This window comes from Juglans regia, chromosome 14, assembly GCF_001411555.2.
Source record: "Juglans regia cultivar Chandler chromosome 14, Walnut 2.0, whole genome shotgun sequence".
Classification (NCBI taxonomy): domain Eukaryota; kingdom Viridiplantae; phylum Streptophyta; class Magnoliopsida; order Fagales; family Juglandaceae; genus Juglans; species Juglans regia.
Window position 1 is genome coordinate 21,827,221 of NC_049914.1, and position 26,177 is coordinate 21,853,397.

The 26,177-nt window shown below is 36.7% G+C and overlaps 2 protein-coding genes across 2 annotated transcripts; one reads left to right on the forward strand and one right to left on the reverse strand.

Moving 5' to 3' along the window:
- Nucleotides 1-10,809: 10,809 nt before the first annotated feature.
- Nucleotides 10,810-12,609, forward strand: LOC108985838. Its single transcript, XM_018958278.1, has one exon. It carries the CDS (start codon nucleotides 10,810-10,812, stop codon nucleotides 12,607-12,609), a length of 1,800 nt encoding a protein of 599 aa, XP_018813823.1.
- Nucleotides 12,610-15,389: 2,780 nt separating this feature from the next.
- On the reverse strand, nucleotides 15,390-20,138 carry LOC108985853. Its single transcript, XM_018958297.2, has 5 exons — nucleotides 19,748-20,138; nucleotides 19,439-19,545; nucleotides 17,960-18,458; nucleotides 16,942-17,060; nucleotides 15,390-16,793 (listed from the first exon to the last, which is right to left on the reverse strand). The coding sequence occupies exons 1-5, from the start codon at nucleotides 20,015-20,017 to the stop codon at nucleotides 16,595-16,597; spliced, it is 1,194 nt and encodes a 397-aa protein (XP_018813842.1). The 5' UTR covers nucleotides 20,018-20,138; the 3' UTR covers nucleotides 15,390-16,594.
- Nucleotides 20,139-26,177: the final 6,039 nt, after the last annotated feature.

The following is a 26,177-nucleotide window of genomic DNA, read 5'->3' on the forward strand; positions in this document are numbered from 1 at the left end:
TTGTGAAGCAGAAGCATGGCCAGGAGGAGAGAGAGAGGAGATGGAGAAGACTACAGTAGTTATCAGGTGTGGGAGAATGTAGGCATGTGTGCTGTGACTTACCAAATGAAGTGAGTGTGTGGTGTGGGTGGGATGTGGAGAGTGTGCTTCAATTTGAGAGAGAGAGTGGACCCCATATCAAATCCTACCTGATCCAAAGTTCCATAAGCATTTCAGATTGTGACATTGTCTAGCTTGAAAGTGTGGTAACATGGTATTTAAACCTCAGTTTGTATATTAAAATCATTTCATCTTATTTTATTTTATTATTATAATTTTTATATAAAATATAATAAATAATTTAATTTTTTTAAATTTTAAAATAATAATAAATATATTTTAATAATATTTTATTTTATTTTTAATTTTTATTTAAAATTATTTCATCTCATCTCAATAATAAAATACTATCATGTTGCAATGCTTATCTATTTGATCTGATTTTAGGCATTATCTTTACTTTCATACAACAAATTCCATGATGGTTCTCTCGAACAAAGGTTTTAATAAAAAAGAAAATATTTTTTTATTACATAAAAATAAATTACAAACTCACGTGATTTTATATTGTATGTCAAATTATAAAATTATTTTTTTTATAAAATAAATCTAACAAATCCTATAAATTCATATCAATTTATAAATTTATTTTTATATATCTCTTTTTATATATGTAGCAATTATTTTTAATAAAATAAAAAGTAAATTAAAAGGTTGTGGATGCCTAAAATGTAGGAGATTCATTGAAAAGACAATATGTTATAATATGAGGAGTGCATTGAAATATTAGATCGCATGCTATACTTAGTAAAAAAACATTACATGCAAATTATGATGAAATTGCTTGACATTTTTATCATTAATTTAAATCATAGATGTAAAAGTAGAGAGTGGAGCGACAATAAAAATTCTATTAAAATTACAGAAATGATATTTGAATTCTTAGGATATGTAAGTCTCATGCATTTATTTAAAAAAAAAAGAGTAAATTTGAGAGTCTAAAACTTACATGAAAAAATATTGTTTGTACATTTTAAGACTGTATCTAATATTATTTTTAAAATTATTAATATATATATGTAAGAGGAGAGAGAGAGAATAATTCAATCATTTCAAACTTACTAAAAACACAAAAAACCTTGCAACAGTCGGTCCAATATCTTGTATGAAATTAATTGTCTTTTTCTTAGGAGAATCAAATTTATTTATTCGTATTTCAAATCATTTTTTAGTGCCAGTTGAGTTAGCACCCGACAAAAAGTAGTGACTGAAGATCGATGATATCAATGGCTTACCAATATTATAATGCATCACTATTCGTAATTAAAAGAATAAATAGTGGCATCTTTCCCTCAAATCTACCAATTTCCCGAGTCAACTTTGGATTATTATTGAATATTGAATATGTTTCACCAAATAATCTTTTTTGAGAAATGACTTGGGATTCGGTTCAATTGAACACATGTCTCACGTCTAATTTATCTCGCATCTAAGTAGATTAGAGCTCGTTTAGATAGTGAGATGAGATAATTTTAAATGAATTGAATATATTATTATTGTTTATATTTAAAAAAGTTAAATTATTTATTATATTTTATGTAAAAATTTGATAAAGTTGTAATGATGAGATGAAATAAATTGAAAGTATTTCTGTATCTAACGGGACCTAAATATGAAAATTAGATTTATTAAAACCGAACACGCGTACGTATCTACTATACTCAAGCTTAACCTTTTGGAAAATGGTCCTAAGGTTAGAATCTAGGATTACTTAATTATTAAGAATCGGAAGTAGTATTAGAATAAGATCAATAAAATAAATCATAAGTTTACTCGTCAATAAATTATTGATTTTGTAATATCACGTGACTTTCCTCGTGGGAATGAGGAGATCCCCTCAACATCCACCCCAAGCATGGGGATCCCCTACACTCCACCACCACGAGAAGCCACCTCCGACCCATGCTTGCACAAAAAGAGAATAGATAAGAGGCGATTTACAACTTCCGACCACTTCGTTTGTATGATACAATGAGTTGAATTTTTTTATAAATAGTAATGAATTGAGATTGTTGAATGAGTTTGATGGAATTCACTTAAAATAAATTTAAAATATGTTTAAATATTAAGATAAATTTAAATATATTTATAAAAAATTATAAAAAAATAGTCTCACCATTATTTTATACTATTCGCATTACAATAAAAATGAAAATGATTTTCGTATCTAGCGCCAAATGCACCAAGAAAAATATCAAAAGATTTGACATTATAGCTTAGATGCCAACGAGAACATGCAAATAGGAAATAAGTTTGGATGCCATAAGTTTTTTTTTTTTTTTTTTTTTAGTAATTTTCATAATAGTATTCACAATTCCGTACTCTTTGAAGTTATTATTTTTTATATTACTTTATCTTTAATTTTTTTTATCTGTTTCCTTTCATATCATTTTTCATATTATTATTTCACTATTTTCATCACTTTTATTTTATTATTTCTATTATTTCTTATTTAAGATATGACACGAAATTAGTAATACCAAGTAACATTATATATCTTCCCTAAAGCTTTTATTTGACTGTATAAAATATTTCTTGATTTTGTTATTTTTAATTTTTTTAAAAACAACAAAATTAATAAAGAATATCACTTTATTATTTAAATGAGTCAATGCATGTAAAAATACAATTTCCACTACATTTTGTATGTAAATTCCTTCTTGAAAAAAAAAATCAATTAGTGGGATAAAATACTACTAGGAGCATGGCCACATTTTATTCAATAATTTATTTACATATTAAATATCGATATATATAAATAAAATGTCCCGAATTGATAATCTATTGTTTCATACTAACGTAACAAAAAAAATTGCAACACCATGCTCTCAATTAGGTGTTTCCTTGTTGACCATATGTATGCTCTCACATAGGTAATGCAATAGCATCTCTATTTACAGCCATCGCCTGTGCTGATGCAGTCGACATGTCAGGAACATTAGATTCTTCACTGGTGTTCTAATCCGCATTCATTCTTGGATAATCATTGGGATTGCTATATGATAGAAAATCCCGATCATTAGGTGTAACCGTGCGGATGAAGTTATGAATCGTACAACATGCAATAACAAGATATCATTGCCGAGTTGGAAGGTATGGGGGCATTAAATTTAAAATTCGAAAATGCTTCTTCAACACACCGAAAGTTCGTTCAATGACATTCCAAATGGATGAATGCCGATAATTAAATAGATCTTTATATCCTTGAAAGGTACGATTGCCATGACGTTCAGATCTATGGTACCTTACCCTTAGATACGGTGGCATAAATCCTTTGGTACAGGGAAATGCTGAATCTACTAGATAATAATAACCTGAAAATTTAGAGTACAACATTAATCATTTATAATGTTTGAAGAATCCAAATTCTCGCAAACTTTCAAGGTACAAATAAAATAATGTATAAAAATTACCGTCTTCAGGCCATGGAAAATGGTTCCCCGGACGCCTTAATGCATCGATTAAAACACGAGCCTCATGGGCTGTACCCTCCCACCCGGCGTATACAAATGTGAATTTCATATTGAAATCACAGACATACAAGACATTCTAGGTAACCCTGTGATACCAATTTAAGTATGCATTTGCTATAGAAGCTGGCACAGTTGCGTCGATCATCACCCCATCCATTGTACCATGACATTTTTGTAGATTTCGTTTAAAATCCTCATAAATTCCAAAATATCGTATTGCAAACAGTTTTTGACATTTGTAGAAATTTAAGCTACGAAAGTAGATCATGTAAGAAAAATTTACCTCAAACCATGGATAATGTTTGGGATTTCCTTCAATATAAGGCATCACCCCCGTCGTCTGGCTCGGTTTAATTACATGGCGTGATAGGCAACATAATGCACACATTACATTGTACACATGTCGATTTATAGTTTTAACCGAATGTTGAAACACGTTAGCTGCATTCCGTTGAACAACACCATGTCCGACAGTGTAGCAAAACATTCCTAAGGCTTCCTCAACTGTGACCTCTCGTGACGAATCACGCAAGCTAACATCTCTACGTAAATGATCACATAAGGACTGTAATGCATATACCTCCATTCAGAACATCTCGTAACAGGTGACAGGATGTCCATTTAATACTGCGATGATGTACTGATAACCACGCAAGCCAATTTTATGTTGTGGCCTAGGCATACGACGTTGGGCATGAGATTGTTGCTCCTCCATCAACATGCTCAAAAGAAGAACCGCTTCTTCCTTACCATCGTTACAGCTAGACAATGTGTACCATTCCGCCCATCTATCAAAATCAAATGTACTTGACGCGTTAATACTAAAGCCCTTCTCGCTCATCTCATTCTCCTCGGTATTTACCTCATCATTCCACGCATCGCTATCATCGTCCATGCATTCCTTTGAAAAAACGATGTTCACACAAACATTAAACATTACATATTGCATATGAATTTGTCATCCAAAGAATAAAAGGAATTCACATAAAGCAAGAACTTAGCAATGCAAAATTATTTAAAACCAAATATCAAGTTTGAACTTAAATTAGCCAACACGAAATAAGATTGATAGAAATCATTCAACATCTAATAAAGTTAAATTAGCCAACACGAAATAAGATTGTTAGAAATCATCCCTACATTTAATAAAGTTATACATAAAATAAAGTCTCATTTAGTTTAAAAAAACATAGCAAGGCCGGAGTGGATGTGGTCAGCCAAGTGACCAAACCCACTGTATTCTCATCTCTGGGGGCATGTTCTGGAAGACAGTTAGGACATTAGGATCCATAAACGCTTTTACTGCACGAAGATGAACGTCCAGCGGTAGGGGAGGGTGATATCCTGCAAAAACTTCATACACTGTGCTACACTGCTAAAGCCTGCATTCGACCCACTATTTGAACCCTCGCCTCTACTGCACTTGGAGCTGCATAGTTCAAACATCTTTGCATCCAAATATGCCCGTTGTTTAGAAGTGACGATAAGTGTCTGTATGGCAGCACTAAGCTCTGGTGAGTATGATGGCCCGGCTGCGTCCCTACGTCGCCTACGTGGAGGCCTTCGCTATGAGACCCTCTTTGCGTCGATGGAGTCATGGAAATGTCATCCAAATCAATGGTGGAGTCTAATCCAACGCCACTACCCAACACGGGACCTCGGGCCCTCAATTCCTCCTCCAGTTGCTGCTGCTCCTCTCTAGAAGGAGGTTCCTATGTTGAAGCATAATGCAAGACCCCTGTTGCAATGGCCTGACCAAAAATTGTGCAGAGGATGTCGTAGTTAGCACAACCGTTGGTCTTGTACTTTTTCCATTGGGATCGGACCTAAGAAATGGTAAAAATAACTACACAAGTTGAAACAAATTGATAAAAGCATTTAATCATATAATTGGCCATAAATTATATAAATTGATAAAATCATTTAATCATTTAATTGGCCATAAATTCTATAAAGAAAATGCAAGAAATTTCAAATACATGAAGGTTAAGCCAAATGAAGACGGTGTTTACCCGAATCGCGTTTGCCCAATGTTCTTTTGTAGCAATAACAGTTTTTGTGATGGGGTTCCAACCCATGCCCGTTTGACCCATTAAATCTGTAAACTCGCATTGTGTCTTCTTAAGATGGGTAATTTTTCATTTCACTTGTGATGCATCAACTGGCCTAATACCAAGTTGATTGAGGCGCGTGGCAAGTCGGACTGTGTCACGGTTTGTAATTTTGGACCCCACCAATTTACCCTCCAATGTTTCTTGGTACAAAATATCAACTAACATCTCCTCTAACCCACCAGACCACAGGTCATGATCACGTACAACCTCTACGTCATCCATGGTATACTGCTAATGGCGAATAATGACAATACAAAAAATAGACAATGCAAATAATAGACAATGCACTTAAATCTATATTATTACGTATTGCTATGCATCATAAACATGGTACATGCATCAAGTCCAAAACTAGTAAATTTCACTATATTAAATGCATAGCAATGTTATTTTTGTTTTATAAGTTAAATGCATGTAATATATCATACAAGGAATCGAGGCCTATATATGAGTAAGATAAATTTAGAATGTATTTGTACTGAAAATGTTTTAATACCTTGTACGAGGATCTGCAGGATGAACGTAGAAAGTAAGGCTGCAAGTCATACATAGCAATTAGAATCAAATCCGCACAAAAAAAGAATAATCTGTAGTCATGGGTTTTTAAGTCCATTTTGCGCAAACTTTGCAAAAATGAGATCAAACATCCAAAACAAACATAATAGATTTTTATTCCTTCATGTACATCTACCAAAGATCTGTCACATTTCAGATGGATGAAAAGAATACCATGTACATTCTCCTTCATCAAATAATTGATGGCTTTCTCCTTCATGAAATGATCAAGCAATGTTAAAGTAGAAGCAGCTGCTTTCCATCTGTTTTAATATCCTTAATTACATAAGATGCCATCATTTTGTCACTTTTCGATGGGGATGAACATTGATGAAATCAAAACTCTGTATACATTTAAGTTAAAGCCAAAATCAAAACCTGAGATTCTATTATATTTGTGGCACCCAAGTGTATATTTGTGCAACATTATTAAGAGCTTTGCTACTTCCGGCACCCAAGTGTATATTTGTGTAACATTATTGACGTGATAAATATGTATATGCCTATCATATCAATTACAAAAACGATTGGTTTGATTGTTTGTCGTGTCGATAATGGTGGTATATAGGTGTTTCAAGTAGAATTTCTTAAAAAATATTTATAGAACCAACGAATACAAACCCACAAATGAAACAAATGCTACCCAGCCTAATATATATATATATATATTATAATGTAACAAAGCATACTTCAATGGTGTTGTTGAATGAAAAAAGAAAAAGGCTTTGAGGTATGACACAATAATGAAGAGGAATAAAAAGGAAAAAACAGCTCCCATTTAAAAGAAAGAAAAGAGAGAGGAAGAGGAAGGAAGATGATGAGAAGCTTAGCACCAACTCCTCTTACAGGTATGAACATGAGTGTAATGCATATTATTATGTACTATTCATGCACAGAGAGTGAGAAAAGTAAGTCCGAAATAAAAGCTTCTGTTAAATGATGAAAAGAAAATCGGAGCAAAGGAATCACCTAAACATTACACTCGTGTTTCACGCTCAAGTTTAGTTCTTCCTTGCATGGATAAGCTTAAAGAAGAGTTATCTTGCTTTGTAAGAATGCTTTCGATGGTTCAAACTTTAAACTGTTACTGGTTCTGTTTTTTGGCCAATTAAAAGCAAATGATGTTCATTTAACTTTAATGGGTCTGATGTTCATCGGTACCTTTCTTCATTATTGATAAAAGCATGGGGCCATTTTAGGGGTGCTTTAAAGTAACAAACAAACATGATTGTTGAGACAAGTTTAACAAAACCTCTGTCTTATGCAACAAATCTAGTCGATAGTTATGGACTAGTCGACCATTGTTCTAAGCACTAACAATATAGTATTAACACATATAACAAATTTCCTTCCTAATCTCACTTTTAAATGACGTCATGATTGTTCATAATTAGTTTAAAAAAAATTATGCAGAAAAAGTGGATATCAATTGGAATAAATATAGATAGAAGTTACTATTGGGAGCATCTATTTTGTACACATGATATGGCATCATCTACACCACACATCTCTCCAAGTGAGTGTTGGGAACAATCAACTAGAAATAGCCACGCAGTGAGTGCAAAGTGTACACTGTTATAGTGGCTTCTCTCTAGCATTACTCTACAGTGTGAAAATTAATTAGAGTACCAACAAACAAATTGTAACGAGAAAATATAAAACTAAAAAGTAGACAAGAAAATAAAAAAGAGTTGGAAATGAAAACTCTTATGAAGAAGTTTATAAATTATATTACTTTTGTCTTGTATCATTATTCTTGGCCCGAATCTCTCACTTCCAGCTCTCACCTTGATTCCATGTGGAAACCCTGCCCAACCCTATGTATCCCACACCAATCATAGCCAGCCAGAGTTGGCACCAAATGAATGTCATCATTCTAAATTACATTTTCTCGTTGGGCCAAGCATGTATATGCAAAGATCTCTATTCAGCTTTGTGTTAATACGAGGCTATGGCTTATCCCAGTTAACTTCTAATTCAAAATTAACCATCGACAGTTCTAAAGTCTAAACTCTCAATTTTTCCCTTTTCCTCTATTTTCCCCACATGCCAAACAGAGAGTATATTACAAGAAGATATAAAACGATGTTGACTCCAACAAACCAATAAAACTAAAATATATCTATTAGTAAACTCCACTCTCAATCTACATTAAAACCAAAGTACTAATCTGAAACTAAAAAAGAAAAAAAAAAACAGTTGAAAAACTCAATCTTTTACCTGGAAAAACTCACTACCCAGCTGAAAAAAAAAAAGAACAGAAAAATAAAACATATCCTTTCCACAATAATTCAATATCCAGCCGAAAGTTCAAATCTTGTTCATAAACAAAAATCCAAATATTATAAAAAAAAAATATTCCACTCAAATTAACATATATAAGTGTTTACTTGTTTATAGATTCGGTGATATCAATTTTGCATAAGACTAGGGAAAATTGCACTCCACGTGTTTGAGTAAATTATTCTGAAATGCATGTAGTCAAATGCTTTCCTAAAAGTTGAGTTCGTTTCTTACCCGATACGAGCGCGTCCTAGGACATGTATTTTGCTGATCTCTTCAAGGTAACTCTTCGGTTGATCCGCTTGACCGTGGAGGACCTTTGCTTTCGTAGTAAATTGGTGGTGGTTTGGGTTGATATCGGCATGGGAATTATATAGGAATCTCAATACGCAAAGAAACAAATAGGTGACCAAAGAAGATGCCCACATGGGTTTACAGTAGCACCTATGACTTGCAAGATTGGAAAGAAAGTTTTTAGTAGATGCAGAGTTCAGTTTGTAAAAAGGAACCAGCTTACTCTAATCGGCATTATTTATTTATCATGCTGAAAGGATGTAAGCCAGAGGGCTGCAGCGGGTTTACAGTAGGGATGGACAACCCCTTCAGACTTCAATCACTGTTGGAGCACGAGGGCTGTAAACGTTGGAGGAGTTTACGGTGGAAGCTTTTCCGTTGAAACAGAACATCTCCTTCTCCAACCCATTGACTATGGGGGATGACTGTGGGTTTGATAGCTTTCTAAATTTGAAGCTCAAGGTTGCAATTGGGAAATATTTTAAACAATTTTTGGTGCAGTGCAGTCACTGCAGAGAGGGATATTGATTTTATGGAATGAGTTTATTTTCTTGTGCGATGGGTTGGGGAAGAAGAAGGACAAGGAGAGAGAGAGAGAGAGAGAGAGAGGAGAGTTATAACGGTCCAACGGAAAGTAAAAAAAATTAAAAGCTGTTTGTAGAGTCAGGAATCTCTGCAAAGAAGGACATGTTACGTCCATCTACAGCCTAAACTGTGTTAAATGACAAAACTCGGTTGAAATACATTTGAATGGCAAGCTCAGTTCAAATTTGAACTGACCTGAGCTACTTTTGACTTCCAAACGAACTCCAAGGCTACATTTGGATAGTCAGTTGATAAGTAATAATAAAATATTAAATAATAGTGAATTGTAATAAAAAATCATAAAAAAATAAATGAAAAATAATAATTAAATATTAAATAATAGTTTATCCCAACACAACTTTAAACCACGCAAAAATAATATCATGCCCCCAATGGGGGGAGTGGTTGGTTTGATAATTGACAAAGACAATTTAGCAAAAAATGATCTGAATTTACCTATTACTTTTGGTTCATATCGACACTACGATAAATAAGCTTAATTGCAATGAGTAATGATATTTTAAAGCCTCTATATATACTACAAACTAGTCATATAACATGATTTGATTTGTTAGTTAAATTTTAAAATTTGAAATTTATAAATCAAATTTTATCATTTAAATAATATTATAGATTGCATAGTACTCTACCATATAAGCATGATGTCGTGGAGATTTAGGACCTTTTACTTTTACAGTACATAATGTAAATAATTTCTTGTCTATTTGTCTAAAAATAGTTTCGATCACTCGTTTTTAGTGGCCAATATTAATTATCATGTATAAATGGCGGGGGAGATTTTAGCTTGGGGGTTGACAGTTTTGCATGCGGTGTAAGCTGATGATGATCATGATCCACATGATTTCATGAAACCATATATATATGTAACAATAATAATATATTTTGAGATAAATTGTTTTTATGTTTGTTTAATTTGCTCGATCAGCTTGGATTTCCTATATTTATTTCATGACAATTTCCGGACGTACCTTAATTTGCCTAACCGCGGTACGTACTCAACAAGATATCGTTTCTGAAACCCATGCATGCATGTTAATCTAATAACAGCACGTACGTAATTCTCCTCTCATCTGAGTATACTGCTCGTGTTTTAGTAACAATTAATTAACCTGTCCCAATGAATCCTTACCATTTCCAACAACATTAGCAGCTCCCACAAACAAATCTGGCCTATACCTCCTCGATCTTAACATGCCCTAATTATTATTTATATGAAGGAAGCTTCTCATTCTTGCCACAAATACAGCTGCTTGGGGGAATTAATTAATTAAATTGGCGTTAATTTTCTTGTTCCTCTGATTGATTTTCCCTTAATTTTAAGTAGTACTACACCATACGTACCCAGCTAGCCTTGATCATATAGATCGATCAGATCAGGCCGGAAAATGGGTGGCAAAAATGGGTACTTCCGATTTGGAGCACGTGTGGTAAGAGGGCGATGGTTCATGCTTTTTGGTGCCATGCTGATCATGTGTGGCTCTGGGCAAACCTACATCTATTCAACTTACTCTAAAGCCATCCAAACAACTCTTGGGTACGACGGGGAGGAGATGGATATCATCACTTTCTGCAGAGATGTTGCTGCCTACGTCGCCATCTTCGGTGGCCTCGTTTGTGAGGTGGCTCCGTCGTGGGTTGTGTTGCTCATCGGCGCAGTCTTGAACTTTGGAGGGTTTATCATGACATGGTTAGCCGTCATGCACAAAATCCAAAGGCCACCAGCTTGGCAAACCGGCGTTTACGTTGCCCTCGGAACCGCTTCACCCAATTTCGCCCACACAATCGCCCTCGCCACCTGCGTCAAGAACTTCCCAGAAAGCCGAGGCGTTGTTCTGGGTCTGATGAAAGGTCTGGTTGGGCTCAACGCAGCTATCTTTACCCAAATTTACTTGGGTTTCTACGCAAACGATCCGAGAGGTCTTATTCTCGTCACTGCTGTGTTCCCAACTATATTTTATCTTGGATTTATGTTCACGATCCGGACGATCGAGGCAGACAGACAACCGAACGAGCTCAGAGAGTTCCTGAATTTCTTTTATCTAACAATCGTGCTTGCACTGTTTCTCATGATCATGACTTTGCTTGATAAATACATTGTTGTTACCAGAAACGGGCATGTAATAGGTGCCGCTGTTGTGTTTATCCTTCTCCTGCTTCCGCTCTATCTTGTCATTAAACAAGAGGCTGCCCTCTCCAAACTCGAAACACACGATCATTTGAATTATCCTACTCGTGATGAGGTATCCGCCATTGATAAGAAACCACAAGCATCTGCTGCTCCTCAGCAAGAACACAACACGCCCAGCAGTAGTGTTTCTTGTTTTGCAAATATCTTCAAAAAACCAGAAAGAGGAGAAGACCACTCCATTCTACAAGCAGTGTTCAGCGTAGACATGGTGTACATCTTCTTCATCACGCTGTGCGGATACGGGACAGGCTTGACAGCATACGATCACTTCGGGCGTCTCGGCCAAGCACTGGCGAAAAGAGAACGGCTCGTGAGCTCCATTGTTTCGCTTGTAAGCATCTGGAACTACTACGGGAGAGTCTACTCTGGTTTCCTCTCCGAACTCTTGCTCCTCAAATGGAAGGTTCCTCGGTCGATCGTCTCGACTGTCATGCTTGTCTTGCAATCCATCGGGCTGCTTCTCTTCGCATACCCAGAAATCCCCGGTGCATACTATGTGGCATCAGTGACACTCGGATTTACACTCGGCGCGCAAGTACCGATATACTTGGCAATAATTTCCGAGTTCTTTGGTCTCAAGTACTACGCAACACTGCTCAATTTTGCACAGTTGTACTGCCCACTTGCCTTGTATCTGATGAATACGAAATTCACAAGAGTTATTTACGCAAAAGAGGCGATAAAGGACGTTATTGCTCAGGGCAAGGATCCAGCATTGGTGAAGGATCCGGTTTGCGAGGGTAGCCATTGTTATAGGCTATCATTCTCCATTTTAGCTCTCATTGCATTCATTGGAGCTCTTATCTCGCTTAAATTCGCGAGTAGGACTCGAGAATTTTACAAAGGAGACTTGTACAAGAAGTTTAGGAATGAAAACCGTAGAGATGGGGACATGTTAATTAGGAGATTCGGAGGTGAAAAATATATGAAGTTTGGAGAGGCACAGGGGAAGGCAATATCGGAGACTCAGATGGCCCAGCACTGTAATAAACGGTAGTACTGAGGTTGACTCCAAATTAAAGAAGATAGGGCTGCATGCTGCTGTTATGATGATCTTGAACTAATGTATAACAACAAATTTAAGAGGTAGAATGATCACTACAATGGAAAAAAATTTCCTCCAACTTATTGAGCGCCTCAAATGGGAGAGATATAGACACATCAAGTGGATCATACGATATTTATTGATCATTTAATATTGTTTGAAAGGTGCAATAATAAATGTTATATAGCTCACTTGATGCGTCTATCTCTCTCCAACTTAAGACCCTCAAACTTGAGCAACAACTTAAGAGAAACCTTGAATTCCAGAATGTAATTGGTTATATATGGGCTTTTTTTCTTTTTCTTTTTTTTTTTGATCGGTTGGTTATATGTGGGCATTTTCATGTCAGCTTCTATAGTTACCATCAATATGCAAGGAATTCTGCAAACTCTTTACCCCATTGGATCTGGTAGTCATTCTTTAATTTGCATGCAACATATACAACTCACATGGCAGTATATATTTACCCCAAACAAAAAGGTTTAAAATAACAAAACAACAATGTCTTGTTTGTTTTCGTAGATGAGATGAGTTGAGATAAAAATAAAAATTAAATAAAATATTATTAAAATATATATTTTTTTAATATTATTATTATTTTAGTATTTGTAAACATTGAATTGTTTATTTTATTTTGTATGAGAATTTGAAAAAATTATAATGATTATGTATTATGAAAACATACGAGGCCGGCTCTTTAACACTTGATCTTGTTTTATTCGTATCTCTCTAGCCAGTTGCTTCTCTTCCTGTATGCTGTAAACTTAGTATATATCTTTAATGATTAATTACTAATTACATCCTAAAAATGTCGATAGTTTAGGAAGAAAGTATAAATTGGAAAATAGGAGGTAGTTTACTAGCAAAAAAGTGTATATCCACCATGTATAAATGCATCATTCCCATATGGATTGCAAAATACTAATATTGTGTTCGACTATAGGGCCTCTTGATGTGCCCTCTAGGTTAGATCTATGGTTGTCTTTACAAGGAAAAACTACCTTTTACACCCTTTTTTTTACTACTACTATCTCAGTTTGTATCGTAAAACTACCAAAATTGTCAATTTCCACTCTAAAGCAGTCAACTTGATAAGAGATGCGAGCAGCAGGGGCCATGGAGGGATCCCTTTGTGGACAATGGGTGGGGACCCAGCTTCCATGGGAGGTGGGGTAGGCCAGAGGGTTCTCGCCCCGCCCCACCACCCCTTCCCCCTCCCGGGGGTGCTCACACTCAAGGAGCGATGGACGTGGTAGATAATCCACCCCCAACAGCGGATCCCTGTGTGGGGTAGATACCTTGCACATAGGAGGATTCTTTTGCTTTCTTTAAAAGAAAACACAAAATCGTCTGAGATATAAACATAATTCACGTTATCTCTATGAGTAATTTTACGTACAAGAGAATAGAGATTCAACTTGATGGTTGATAACGAAGTATGATGTAGTAGAAGTCAATTGCCATACATGATGAAAAAAGAGCATTTTGATTATTTTGTGCTTTTTCTCTTTAGGTTTCAGCATTGACAACTAAGACTGTTCATCTGAGTTCCAACCCGAGAACCCGGGTATACCCGAATCCGGATCCGGGTTTCAAATTCGGGCCGAAACCCGAGCCGGATTGATCCGGGTCAGACCCGGTTAAATCTGAGTTTTTCAAAACCTAGATTCCGAGTTCTGGGTTGAACCCGGATTTTTTTTTTTTTCTTTTTCTTTTTCTTTTTCATAATAGAGATTGCACAAATTGAAATAACACTCAACAAACAGAAATGATACATCATATTATGAAATAATGTAATGCCTATATATTGAATTTTTTACATGTGAAATTGTTGCGCAATGAAGTTAGCTAGTTGGAGATCAGCTTATATATTCTTCCTTTCGTCTAATACATTTCATTTCAACCCTGCATTTATCCTGCGTTAAAGTCAAAGTTATCATACTAATATCCCCTGTATAATGCCTATATATATTCCCTTTGGCAGCACATCTTTTAAGAACAGAAAAATTAACAAGCAAGGCTATTAAATTTGAAGACTATGCAAGTGGTGGTAATGCCCTAGATGATCTCCACGAGGGAGCTGAGCCCTTTTTTTTTAATGGGAAGAAAGAACAAAATCATGGTAATATTAATAATACTCTTTTTAAGTGATGAATCTCCAAGTCTTGACCATTTGAGGATGCTTATCTTGAAATGCTTGACCATATCAGCCAAAGACATCACAAAAACAGTAGAATAATGATCCATTTCATCATGTAAAAGTCATATATTATTATAACCCATCCACACCCATCAACCATGCACGGCCACCAATTGCTATATATATTCACACATGCATTTCCAAACTATATCCCTCACAATCCAAAACCGCACAAGGCCAATCATTACATCAACCATCATGCATCAATTGTCGACTAAACCTCCCAAAGTCGCCAAGCACCACCACTCCAATTACATGCTCACAAATTCTCAAAACATCTCAAGACAACCAAACCATGACAATTTTAGATGATTATATAGTATAATAGAAAATATTACAGAAACCATTCACTCGAAAATTATTTCAAATGTGGCTTAAATATTTGCCCCCATTGGGAACATGGTCATTGTAATTAGGAGTAAATGTTTCACAAATAAAGAGGTTACAAGAAAGCCTTCACACGAGGACTGTATTTTGGGAGTGGAGTACCATGGATTGGGAGTTCCCAGTTATCCATTAATTGACTCGAACATCTAGAAAGAAACTCACGAATGGCCTGACTTTACAAGGGGAGATTATAGGATTTGAAAACCCACATGTGAGACAATGTTAGGATTTAACAGTTTATAAATCAACCCAAACCCAAATCAAGCCGAGTCCTAGAATCGGGCTCTCTCCGAAGTTATGCTTGCCTCTATTGTGGTAGTAATTGAACATAAGTAAACTTGCCAGAGATTAACCAAACCCAGAAACCCGCTTATGGAAAACTCAACAATATTTAGTTTCTAATAATCCAAACCCAGAAATCCAATGGAGAGAGAGAGAGGGAGATAGAGAGAGAGAGAGAGAGAGAGACTCACGGGGTCACGGCAACGGAGATGCGGTGACGAAGATGCGGTGACGAAGATGCGGCGGCGGCAATGGAGTCGCAGCGAGGAGGCACAGACTTAGGGTTTCTCCTTTCGTAAGCAGCAAGCGTAACGAGAGAGAGAGAGAGTGAGAGAGACAAACCCGGTACCTGGGTTTGTAACCCGTATCCGGGCCGGATAGATCCGGGTTTTTCAACCCGGGTTTCGGCCCGAGTTTAATCAGGATTGAAACCCGGAACCAGATCCCGGTTTTCCGGGTTCCGGACTGGGTTGGGAAAAAACCCGGCCCAGTTGAACAGTCCTACTGACAACTGACTGACGAACAATCGGCGGTCATTGGCATGTGTTGATGAAGTTAATTTAGTATAGCCTTGTTTTGTTCATTCAATTTTGGGGCAACTATTTTAGACAACAGAGAGGACCTGTTGTTAATTCAGTCGCCAAAAACACCCATTGGCAGCCAACTTAGGTAGTGCAAAATAGCCGTGACAAGGTAATAAAATCCACCTGTCTCTATATGGCTTGGACCAAATCATATGGTATAAGCATCTTTTAGCATAGCTTCAAACCCAAATGAAACAACTAGAAAATAAAGTAAGTTTGAGAAACACCTAATCCAAATATAAAAATGAGGAAACTTACTGGCAGGATAGAACAATATCTGCTTCAATGTAATCTCTCGCACATGGTAGTACTTTGCAAGCTAGATTTGGAGGTGGAACTAAACAGAAGTAAAAGAAGGTTATTTGTTTTCTTGGTCTTAATGTCAGTGAAGTTTTAAAAGCCCCTTATCTCCTAATCATGAGCAAAATTAAAAGTTTTGGCCATGATGTCTACATCACCTTGAATTTTACCAGGAAAGATGGAGCTACACAACACCTACTATGTATGCATTCCAAGCGTCTTGTTGCTGAAAACTTTTTACCTCTTCATACTTCACATCTCGTCCAACACCAAATCCCTCTGTAGTTCTGATTTCTTCAACATCTGGCATTTGCCGAAGCCAAAAATGGACAGATCGAAATCCAGCCTCTTCTAAGCAGTCTTTAATCTCAGGCAATGACCACCTAGGCATGCAAACAACCATTTTCAAATGTTTTTGAACTTACTAGAAACAGAATATATCAAGATCAAAGCTAGTAACAAAGCCTGACCCTACTGAGATAATTATGTCTTTTATATATAGAACACAAAAGAGTAAATAAAACAACTTACAGCCTCCAACTGTATGAAAATGCATGACGAATTTTTTTCTGCTGCTTTTGGAGATGAAAGTGTAGGCTAATCCTTGTTTTGCGCTCAATTATGTCAAATTCAGCTTGCTCCCAAACATACTGCACATGTGGACAGAAATATCTACATTATAAGAACGGAAGTTTGCAAAACAAAGAATAAAAGGCATTGGTACAAATTTGATTATTCTAAACTCAGAAGCGAAGTAAACATGAATATCAAGATCCTGAAGTTCTATTTCTTCAGCAAATTTAATGGTACGACATGCAATAAGGAGAAATATAGATTTCACTTTTTCATTTATGGAAAGATTCTAGTTCAATGGGTTTTGCTGTCATTACAGAGCGGTAGTTAGGATATTTCACAATCCTGATAACACGCACGTAAAAAACAGGGAAAGAAAGGAAATAAAAAAGAGCCTTCACTAGTATAGCGGCATTGTAAAAGATACTGGGTAGGAAAATGTACATGGGAAGTTGAATATAGATTTGGAGGATGTTTGGAAACAATTTCCATCTCATCTCATCCCATCTCATTTCCTTCCCAAATATCATCAAACACAAACATTTTCAAACTAGTCATTACAATTTTTTCAAACAAAAAACAATTCAACTTTTTTAAATCTCAAAACAAAATAATATTAAAAAATAATATTCTAACAATATTTTAACTTTATAATATTTTTTATTCAATTTTTTCTCTCATTTCCCAAAACCCAATAAATACTTAACTCAAACTATCTCAGTACTATTCACAAACCATCTTACTACTATTCACAAAATTCTCATCTCATCTCATTTCTCAAACATCCCTTAAAGCTAGAATACGAAGAACTGCTGGGAAAAAATAAGTTCACTTCTATTTCTTTTATAAATCTTGCGTGATTCTTTCTTAGAAATACTAGTTCTTTGATCCTGAACATAACAAAGTTGCTTTATATTTATAATATTCCAACTGGTGCTATAAAATGTCACGAGTATTTGGAGCAGAAAGAGTAAACCGTAAAATTGGCAAATCTCCTCTGGAGCCTTAGCCTGCGCTCTGACGATGTCCCACCATATAAATCCATCACAAATATAGCCCCTTTCTTTGACAAGGCATCAAGCACATGCTTAAAATACAAAACCAGGTCTTCACGTTTATGGAGACAACAACAACTATAGTTGAATGCACAAACTATGTCTCTTGGAGGAAGTGGAAAGTTCTTCATGTACTTGTGATTGGTAGGAGAGTCCAATTGCACAGTAGATTCCAGTGCATGAGTCCCACAACCATCTTTGCCTTCTTGCAGTGTGATTTTACTTATGAGCTCATGAGGCTCGTCTTTAACTTGTTTGGCATCAAGAGGCTGCAAGACGTTACCATGAAATAGGGATATTTGGGTATATGCATCAGCGCCAACGCTAGTTATGTTGTTCTCCATGCACCAATTTAGTGCCTCAAGGTCCAAATCCAATCCCACAGCAGTCCTACTTGGATTACTGCGAATCCATTCAGCGCTGTCAAACACAGAATTTGGTAAGTACTCAGGTGAAGTTGGCATCCCACTGGGTTGCAAATTAATTTCTTCTGACTTAAGTGTGGAATGCTACATGGAAACACATTCTATTTGGGAAAAAAAGTATATTTATCATAACCAAACTTATTCACACCTACCACAATTGGGAGATCAACCAAATGGATGTAAGAACCTAAACAGAAGTAACCTCATACGAATTCAAGAATGGCAGCAATGAAGGCACCATTTCTCGGCTGCCACCCCGAGTGACAGCGGAAAGGTGGATGTAGGTTGTCTTAAAACTAATTAGTATTAGGGTTTTTAGGAGTTTAAGGTTTATATCTTAGGATTTAGCACATGTAGAATTGGTAGAATGATGAGGTGGTGATTTAGGATTGGAGGGTGTAAAACCTGAATTTTACACCAGATTCAGACAGCGGCTGCAACCTTTTCTTAAAAGTAAACAGCAAACATAACTCATTATCAGTAACTTCAACATATAACACATTGAAGAATTCTCTCTAAGGAATTGCCTTGCTATGACTAAGGCAACAATAGAGTCATGAAACACTTAATGGGTTACTTCAAACATCAAAGAAAGTGAAATTCAGAATAACATTCACATGCATACAGAATTCAAATATAGTAACGAATTGCCAGATAATGTCACTGAACTGGGTGGTTTTATCACACATACCAGCATAGTCTTCAATCGTTGAAAGACATAGAACAAGAACAACAAAAAAAAAGCCCCGTCTATAAAGCACCAAAATGGTAACAAATAAGCATCATAACTCTAGAGAGCACCAAAATGGTAACAACTAAACATCATACATGGATACAAGAACTCAGTAAGTCCTTGGCGAGATGGATTCTCAATTAACATCATTGCTTGGGGAATTATTTTCAACGTGTATTCCAATAGATTAAATTCTTGACAAACTTATCATGAACCAGCAAAATAGTAGGGTGAGAATGTACCTAAGAAGAGCGGTTCCACAGAAATCCTCTTGGAGATGGAGGGGCAACCTCCCACCCACATACATCAGAAAGAACTTCTGCATATAGCTTATGTCTCCCTTCGGAGACTGCATTCAAAACAAAATTGACAGTACCCCATTAAATTTCCGAGTATAGATTAGTCGAATTAGGTTTTGATATGGGTTCTTGTTTTCGTTTCCTCCAAGTCCAGAATGAAAGCAAGCTTAGAAAAATCCCAGTTTTCCGAAATATCCCACAGTTTATCAGCAAAGAATCACGGCATAATAAGAACTAGTGAATGAGTCAAACCTGTACGGACTGTTGGTATAGAAGAAATTTTGACGGGACGTCCTTCAATGAATATTCTCCATTTTCCTCTTCTTCTTCTTCATCGTCACTTTTTTCTTCATCGCCTTCTTCTTCCCCTTCTTCAGGATTAGAAGGTTTGGAAGCAGAGGAAGAAGAAGAAGAGGGCAGGCTCAGCTGGTCATCATAGTCATCATCTCCCTCAGCATAGTAAGAGGCTCCTCGACGAGGATTTCTTTGCTGGTGCCTCAGCTTCTTCTCCCTCTTTCCCATTGTCGAGTTCTTCCCACCTCCCTCGCCGCCAAACACCCAATTTGACACGGCCAAGATGCCACGCAAAGTAGCCCTCTCCCAAAACTGTTTTATGGGTGGTTATACTCCCACAAGAGGGAGCTCCCACTGGCTCCCGCTATTTCATTTTAATTGTTTTTTTTTTATATATGTATTTTTTTAACAATTTTAAATTATTTAAAAAAAATCACAAAAGTATACCTAAATCAGAATCCGGATTTCAAATCCGGTCCGGGTCCGGATTAGCCCAGGTCAGACTCGAGCCGGAACCCAAATTTACAGACCAATACCCGATTTTTTTTCCCTTCTTACTCTTCCTTTTTGTTTCTTTCTTTTTCCCAGCTCGGATTCTTTGCTTATGGTGCTATGTGGCGTTTTTTTAAGTGTTGAAGGCTGACAATTTTTTTAATTTGAGAAGTTAAATATTTTACTCGGACGTTCAGCTTTTGATGTCGGGAAGAATGGATTCATGTCAAAAGTGAAAAAACTATGAGTCCTCGCTTTGCAGTCCTGCCTCAGTAAACTCAAACCAATAAATAGACAAAGACAAATGCGTAGGCAAAGAAGCAGCAGAAGAAGAAGAAGAAAAGAATACCCAATATATGAAAAAAGCATAACAAAAACCAGAATAAGAACAGGAAGCACAAGAGAAAAAAAAAATCCGAGTACTGGGTTGTAAACCCAAAATTCGGATTTACAACCCGATATCCAGACCGGGTGTACCCCAGTTTTGCAACCTGGGTTTCGGCCCATATTTGTTCCTAGCTGAAACCGGAACTGGAACCCGGTTTAATGGGTTTCGGACCGGGCCAAGAAAAAACCGATGAACGGTCCTAGGTAGCCCTAAGCGGGGGCTACCAACAGTAAGAGTAGAGTTTTCCTTGTTTCATTTGAGCACATCTTGTTCTCGTTATGATCATTTTTTTTTTACAAGAAACAACTAGGTAGGAGGCCCTACATTCATTCCAAACCACCTAGTATAATACAAAAAGAAGAAAAAAAACATAAAGATCCTGGATTAATGACTTGACCCCCACCCATTTACCACTAGGAGAAGCCGGAGAAGCCGCCTGAAGTAGTTTTGATACAGTCCAATAAATAGACTGTAATATTACGACCAGAAGCCGCAGTGAATTTATTTGTGCTACATGTCGCTAGTCTGGACTGATTGAAGGAGACTTTCATTATCTCTTTCCCAGAATCTCTAGTTAGGAGAAGCAATAACATAAGAAGATTGCAAATGGAAGAAGCGTTGAATCACCAGCGGACGACCACCAAGAGCTGTAGAGGTGCGTGAAGACCACACACCACACTAAGAAAGTGGAGATTGGTCAGATCTAAGAAGATCTGAGGCTGCTAATCCCAAAAATACCACGCGTGGCAGAGACATGCTCTTCCTGGTATGGCGGCATGTGGATCTCACACTCAGTTTGTGCCGCACTTGAGACGTACACGCCTTTCTTTTTGACGATATGCTTCTGCCATCTGAAGGACCGACAACTAGGGAGTCTTGTGGTGCAACATGTGGCGGTTGTGGGTGGTCGGAAAGCAATAGATCGGCACTTCCCCGTGCTATGGTTGGAAAAAACACGGCAAGACAATGTTAGGACTATACATATGGGAGAATGATGGGTAGATCCGAAGTTCCAGCCACCCTCTAAATGGAGAAGATGAGATTTTTGGATCTTAGGTAGAGCGGATTTGCTGGAGAGAAATGAAAAAACGTCAACAATCAATGGAGACAAGCCCACCTCGTTATGCTCACTTAAACGGTTCCACATTTTTTCACTCTCTTTTTATTTAAAAAAAATGTTAAATAAAATACAATCTCATAATAATATATTATAAAAGATATACATTAATCTTTATTTTTGAACATTTTGTCTCTTGAGTAATGTCAGAAACAAATTCTAAATGCACAAGTCTTATATAAAATTTCAGTAAAAAATTAGATTTTACTAAAAAAAAATGAATGTTTTCATGGTTGGATTCATTTTTTATAAAAAAAACCATATGCAAAACTTGTACATTTAAGATTTATATATTTCATTATTCTTGTATCTTTTTAGAGCTTTTATGAGAAACGAAATTATATTTGCAATCGTGGAGTGCGCAAGAGCCGCGCAATCTCTTTAAAAAAAAGTGAGTAAATATGAGACCCATATAAAAGAAAAAGAACTATTTTTTTTAATAATAGACCCTACTCAAGATGATATTTCCTAACCAATGATCAAGATGAAGTGGTCGTGAAAGTCTCATTCAGTCGGACCAGACCAGCAAAATGCAGCACACAACTCTCAACTGTGACTTTTAGTTGTAGTTTTAAAGTTTGTTTATCAAATTATGTTAAAATCAGTTTAAGTAGATTTCCCTTAGTGGAAAATGGGTGTGAGTCAAACTTTTGACTCCAGATCCCGCTTTTTTATTTTATATTGTGTTGTGTTGTTTTTGCTTATTTTGAGACGATTGTTGGGGACACTTACCCCATTGAATCTTGTATTTTTGTAACCACTTAGTTAATCTATGTTATTCTTACCTTGAGAAAAAAATAATAATAAAGGGTGGCACTACAGCCACCTAGAATTCCTTCAAAGTAATTCTCCCAACAAGTGCATTTTTTTCTTTTTTTTTTCATGTATTTTTTAATCATCTTAAACATTTTTAAAAAAAAATTCGCAACATTATTAAAAAAAAATTCCTTAATTATTAAGTAAAAAAAAGTGTCAGACATTTTCCTATTATAAATAAGGGACATAATGATTAAAAAATACATACCAATTAAACAACAAATGAGCCTATTTTTCTCTTGAGTTAATGGTGTACGGAAGACGAAATAAAAATTATGAAGAAGAGCTGTGTCTTCTTGGAACGAAAACTATTATCAACTTTATTGATAAAACTTTCAAACTTTGACAATATTCATAATAATACATTCTCTACCCACTCACAGATTATTTGTAGGAGGAGACTAGCAATAAAGGAAAGTTTATTGTAATGGAAAAATACCATAAGAAAGTAATAAACAAAGGAACAAAACAGAACCACAATAGGAAAGAAAACAGAGTAGCAATCCATCTTATTTGCTATGAAAAAGGAAAGAAAACGTGGAGAATATTCAGCTGCGTTGGTGCGATCCAAACGGGCTATTCTTGGTCATTCATTGGTAATTTAGCAGCTTGCTTGTTGACGTCCTGCATCAACTCACCCTTCCTTGGAAGAAGACTCGACTCGAGTCATTGTTGCTATAGAGTAGCTCATCTGGTGGATGATACTCATATAAATCTACTACATTAAAGGCTGACGAAATTGCCATATCTTATGGTAGCTCAATCACATAAGCGTTATCACTGATTTTCTTAAGGACACAAAATAGACCACATTTCTTGTTCTACAGTTTGCTACATGTACCTGATCGTAAACATCCCTTGCACAAATAAACCATGACCAGATGACCCTGTGCAAATGTTTTAGCTTGCTTACACTTGTCAGCTGCTGCCTTGTATTTTTCATTGGCCTTTTCCAGTTTGCTTCAAACTTCCGATTGGACTTGCTTAATTCTTGAAGCCATATTCTCAGCTGATGCACTGAAGCCTGGTAGCTTAGGAAGAGGAACCAAATCCAATGCATGTTTAGGTGGTTGAGTGTAGACAATCTCAAATGGTGACTTTCTTATGGAACGGTTGCACATGCTATTGAAGGCAAACTCTATATGCAGAAGGCTCACGTCCCATTGCTTCAACTTATCACCAGAAATACACCGAAGCATGTTGCCCAATGTTCTGTTAGTCACTTTGGTCTAGCCATCAATTTGAGGATGGCAGGTGCTACTATACTTGAGGGACGTTCCAAACTTTCTCCACAAAGTTACCCAAAAATGGCTAAGGAACTTAGTGTCATGGTCCGAAGTGATGGTTTTGGGGACTCCATGCAAGCAAACCACTTCTTTAAAGAAAAGGTGAGCGACATTAGACTCATCCAACGTCTTTCAGCAAGGTATGAAGTGTGCCATTTTCGAAAATCTATCAACCACCACAAAGACGGAATAAGTTCCTCGTTGTCAGGGTAGACCGAGTACGAAATTCATGCTCAAGTCTTTCCAAATATTCTCTAGTAAGGGTAGTGGTATGTAGAGTCCCATGTTTTGGGACTGCCCCTTCCCCACTTCGCACACTGGGCACATAGGGCTTTGTTGCATAAACTTGCCCACATCCTTCTTTAGTTGAGGCCAAAAGTATCATTCAGCCACCAAAGAAATGGTTTTGTCCCTTTCCACATGTCCTCCTAAGCCTCCTCCATGAAGCTCTCGGATCAGGTGCTCATGCAAAGAAGTTTGAGGGATGTATAGTTAGTTTTCGCAGAAAAGATAGTCAACATGAACGTGAAAGCAGTGTTTTAAATTTCGTACCGTACCGGTTGGTATGGCCGAAATTTTTCGTTTCGGCCGTCCAGCCGGTACAGGTACTATATCTATTCTGTATCGGCTAAAATACCGGCCATACCGGACTAAATTTCTGCCTGTACCGGCCGATATTTTGGCCTGTGTTTTTTTTTTTTTTTTCATTTTTTCAAACTACAAACTTATTTTTTAACCCTTAATTCAGAGTAGACTATTTATAATTTTTATATATATGTATTTATATATAGACTATTATTTTGGAATATAATTTTTATATATATTTATATATATAATTTATTTATATATCGACTATCCCGAAACGTTATCCCGAAACGCTATCCCGAAACGGTACCGGTACCGAAATATTTCTTTCCAGTACCTTGACCGGTACGACGTCCGGTACGGTATTCAAAACATTGCGTGAAAGTCTTCTTCAACTTGTCCATTCGAGCACTTGCTCCATATTTTAGCGAAATTCAGATCATCGACATATAATTCTTGCAGATGTTCAAAGCCTGTGAGTTCAGCCTTTAAAGTCACTAATAAGGTTGCTCGACAGTTGAAGGCGTCGACTACCTTGTTCTGTTGTCCCGATTTATGTTTCAACACCATGTAAATTTTTGCATGAATCCGGTCCATCTTGCATGCATTTGGCTCAAGTTACTTTGGGTGTTTATAAATTTCAAGGCATGATGATCGTTGTATAAAACAAATTCCCTTTGGATCAAATAATGTTCCCAATGTTTAAGAGATCGAATAACAGCATAGAATTCTAGTTCGTAAGTCGTCCACTTCCATCGAGACTCATTTAGCTTCTAACTGAAAAACCCTACAGGCTAATCTTCTTAGGATAGAATTGCGCCAATGCCCACTATAGATGTGTCACACTCCACTTCAAAGAGCTTTTCAAAACTTGGTAACGCTAGCACAGGTGCCGTAGACACCCTTTCTTTTATTAGAGCAAAATTGGCTTCTTGTTCTTCTTCCCAATGAAACTGTCCCTTCTTCATGCACTCAGTGATGGGCACTGCGATGGAACTGTTCTTAATGAACCTTCAATAGAGGGTTGCTAGCCCGTGGAAACTACTCACCTGACCAACGGTCGTAGGTCTCAGCCACTCTCAGATGGCCCTGACTTTCCCTTCATCCACATGAATGCCCTCTGCACTTATCACAAACCCAATGAACAACAGTCGGTTGCTCATGAAGGTGCATTTCTTGAGGTTGACAAGCAACTTGTTGTCTCGCAGCATAGATAAAACCTCTCATAAAATGCCCAACGTGTTCTTCCTCATCTCAGCTATAGAGAAGAATGTCATCGAAATAAATGATGAAAAACTTCCCGATGAATGGCTTGAGCACCTGGTGCATGACCCTCATAAAAGTGCTTGGTGCATTAGATAAACCGAACGACATCACTAACCATTCATATAGGCCTTCTTTGGTTTTAAATGCTGTCTTCCACTCATCATCGAGCTAAATTCTAATATGATGGTACCCACTATGTAGGTCTATTTTTTAGAACACATTAGACCCTGCAAGCATGTCGAGCATATCAGCTAAACGAGGAATGGGAAATCAATATTCTACTGTGATCTTGTTAATGGTATGACTGTCCACGCACATCCTCCAGCTTCCGTCTTTCTTTGGTGTGAGCAATGCTGACACGGCGCATGGACTCATACTCTCCCTGATTAGGCCTTTTCAGAGGAGCTCTTCCACTTGGATTTGAAGAAATTGGTGCTC

Excerpts from the sequence above, each read along its gene's own strand:
- LOC108985838 (XM_018958278.1), top strand. The coding sequence starts at position 10,810 with ATGGGTGGCAAAAATGGGTACTTCCGATTTGGAGCACGTGTGGTAAGA.
- LOC108985853 (XM_018958297.2), bottom strand. The coding sequence starts at position 20,017 with ATGGGAAAGAGGGAGAAGAAGCTGAGGCACCAGCAAAGAAATCCTCGT. Across the intron at positions 19,546-19,747 it reads TATACCAACAGTCCGTACAG|TCTCCGAAGGGAGACATAAG; the intron begins GTTTGACTCATT and ends TTTTGAATGCAG. Across the intron at positions 16,794-16,941 it reads TTTTCATACAGTTGGAGGCT|GTGGTCATTGCCTGAGATTA; the intron begins GTAAGTTGTTTT and ends TTGCATGCCTAG.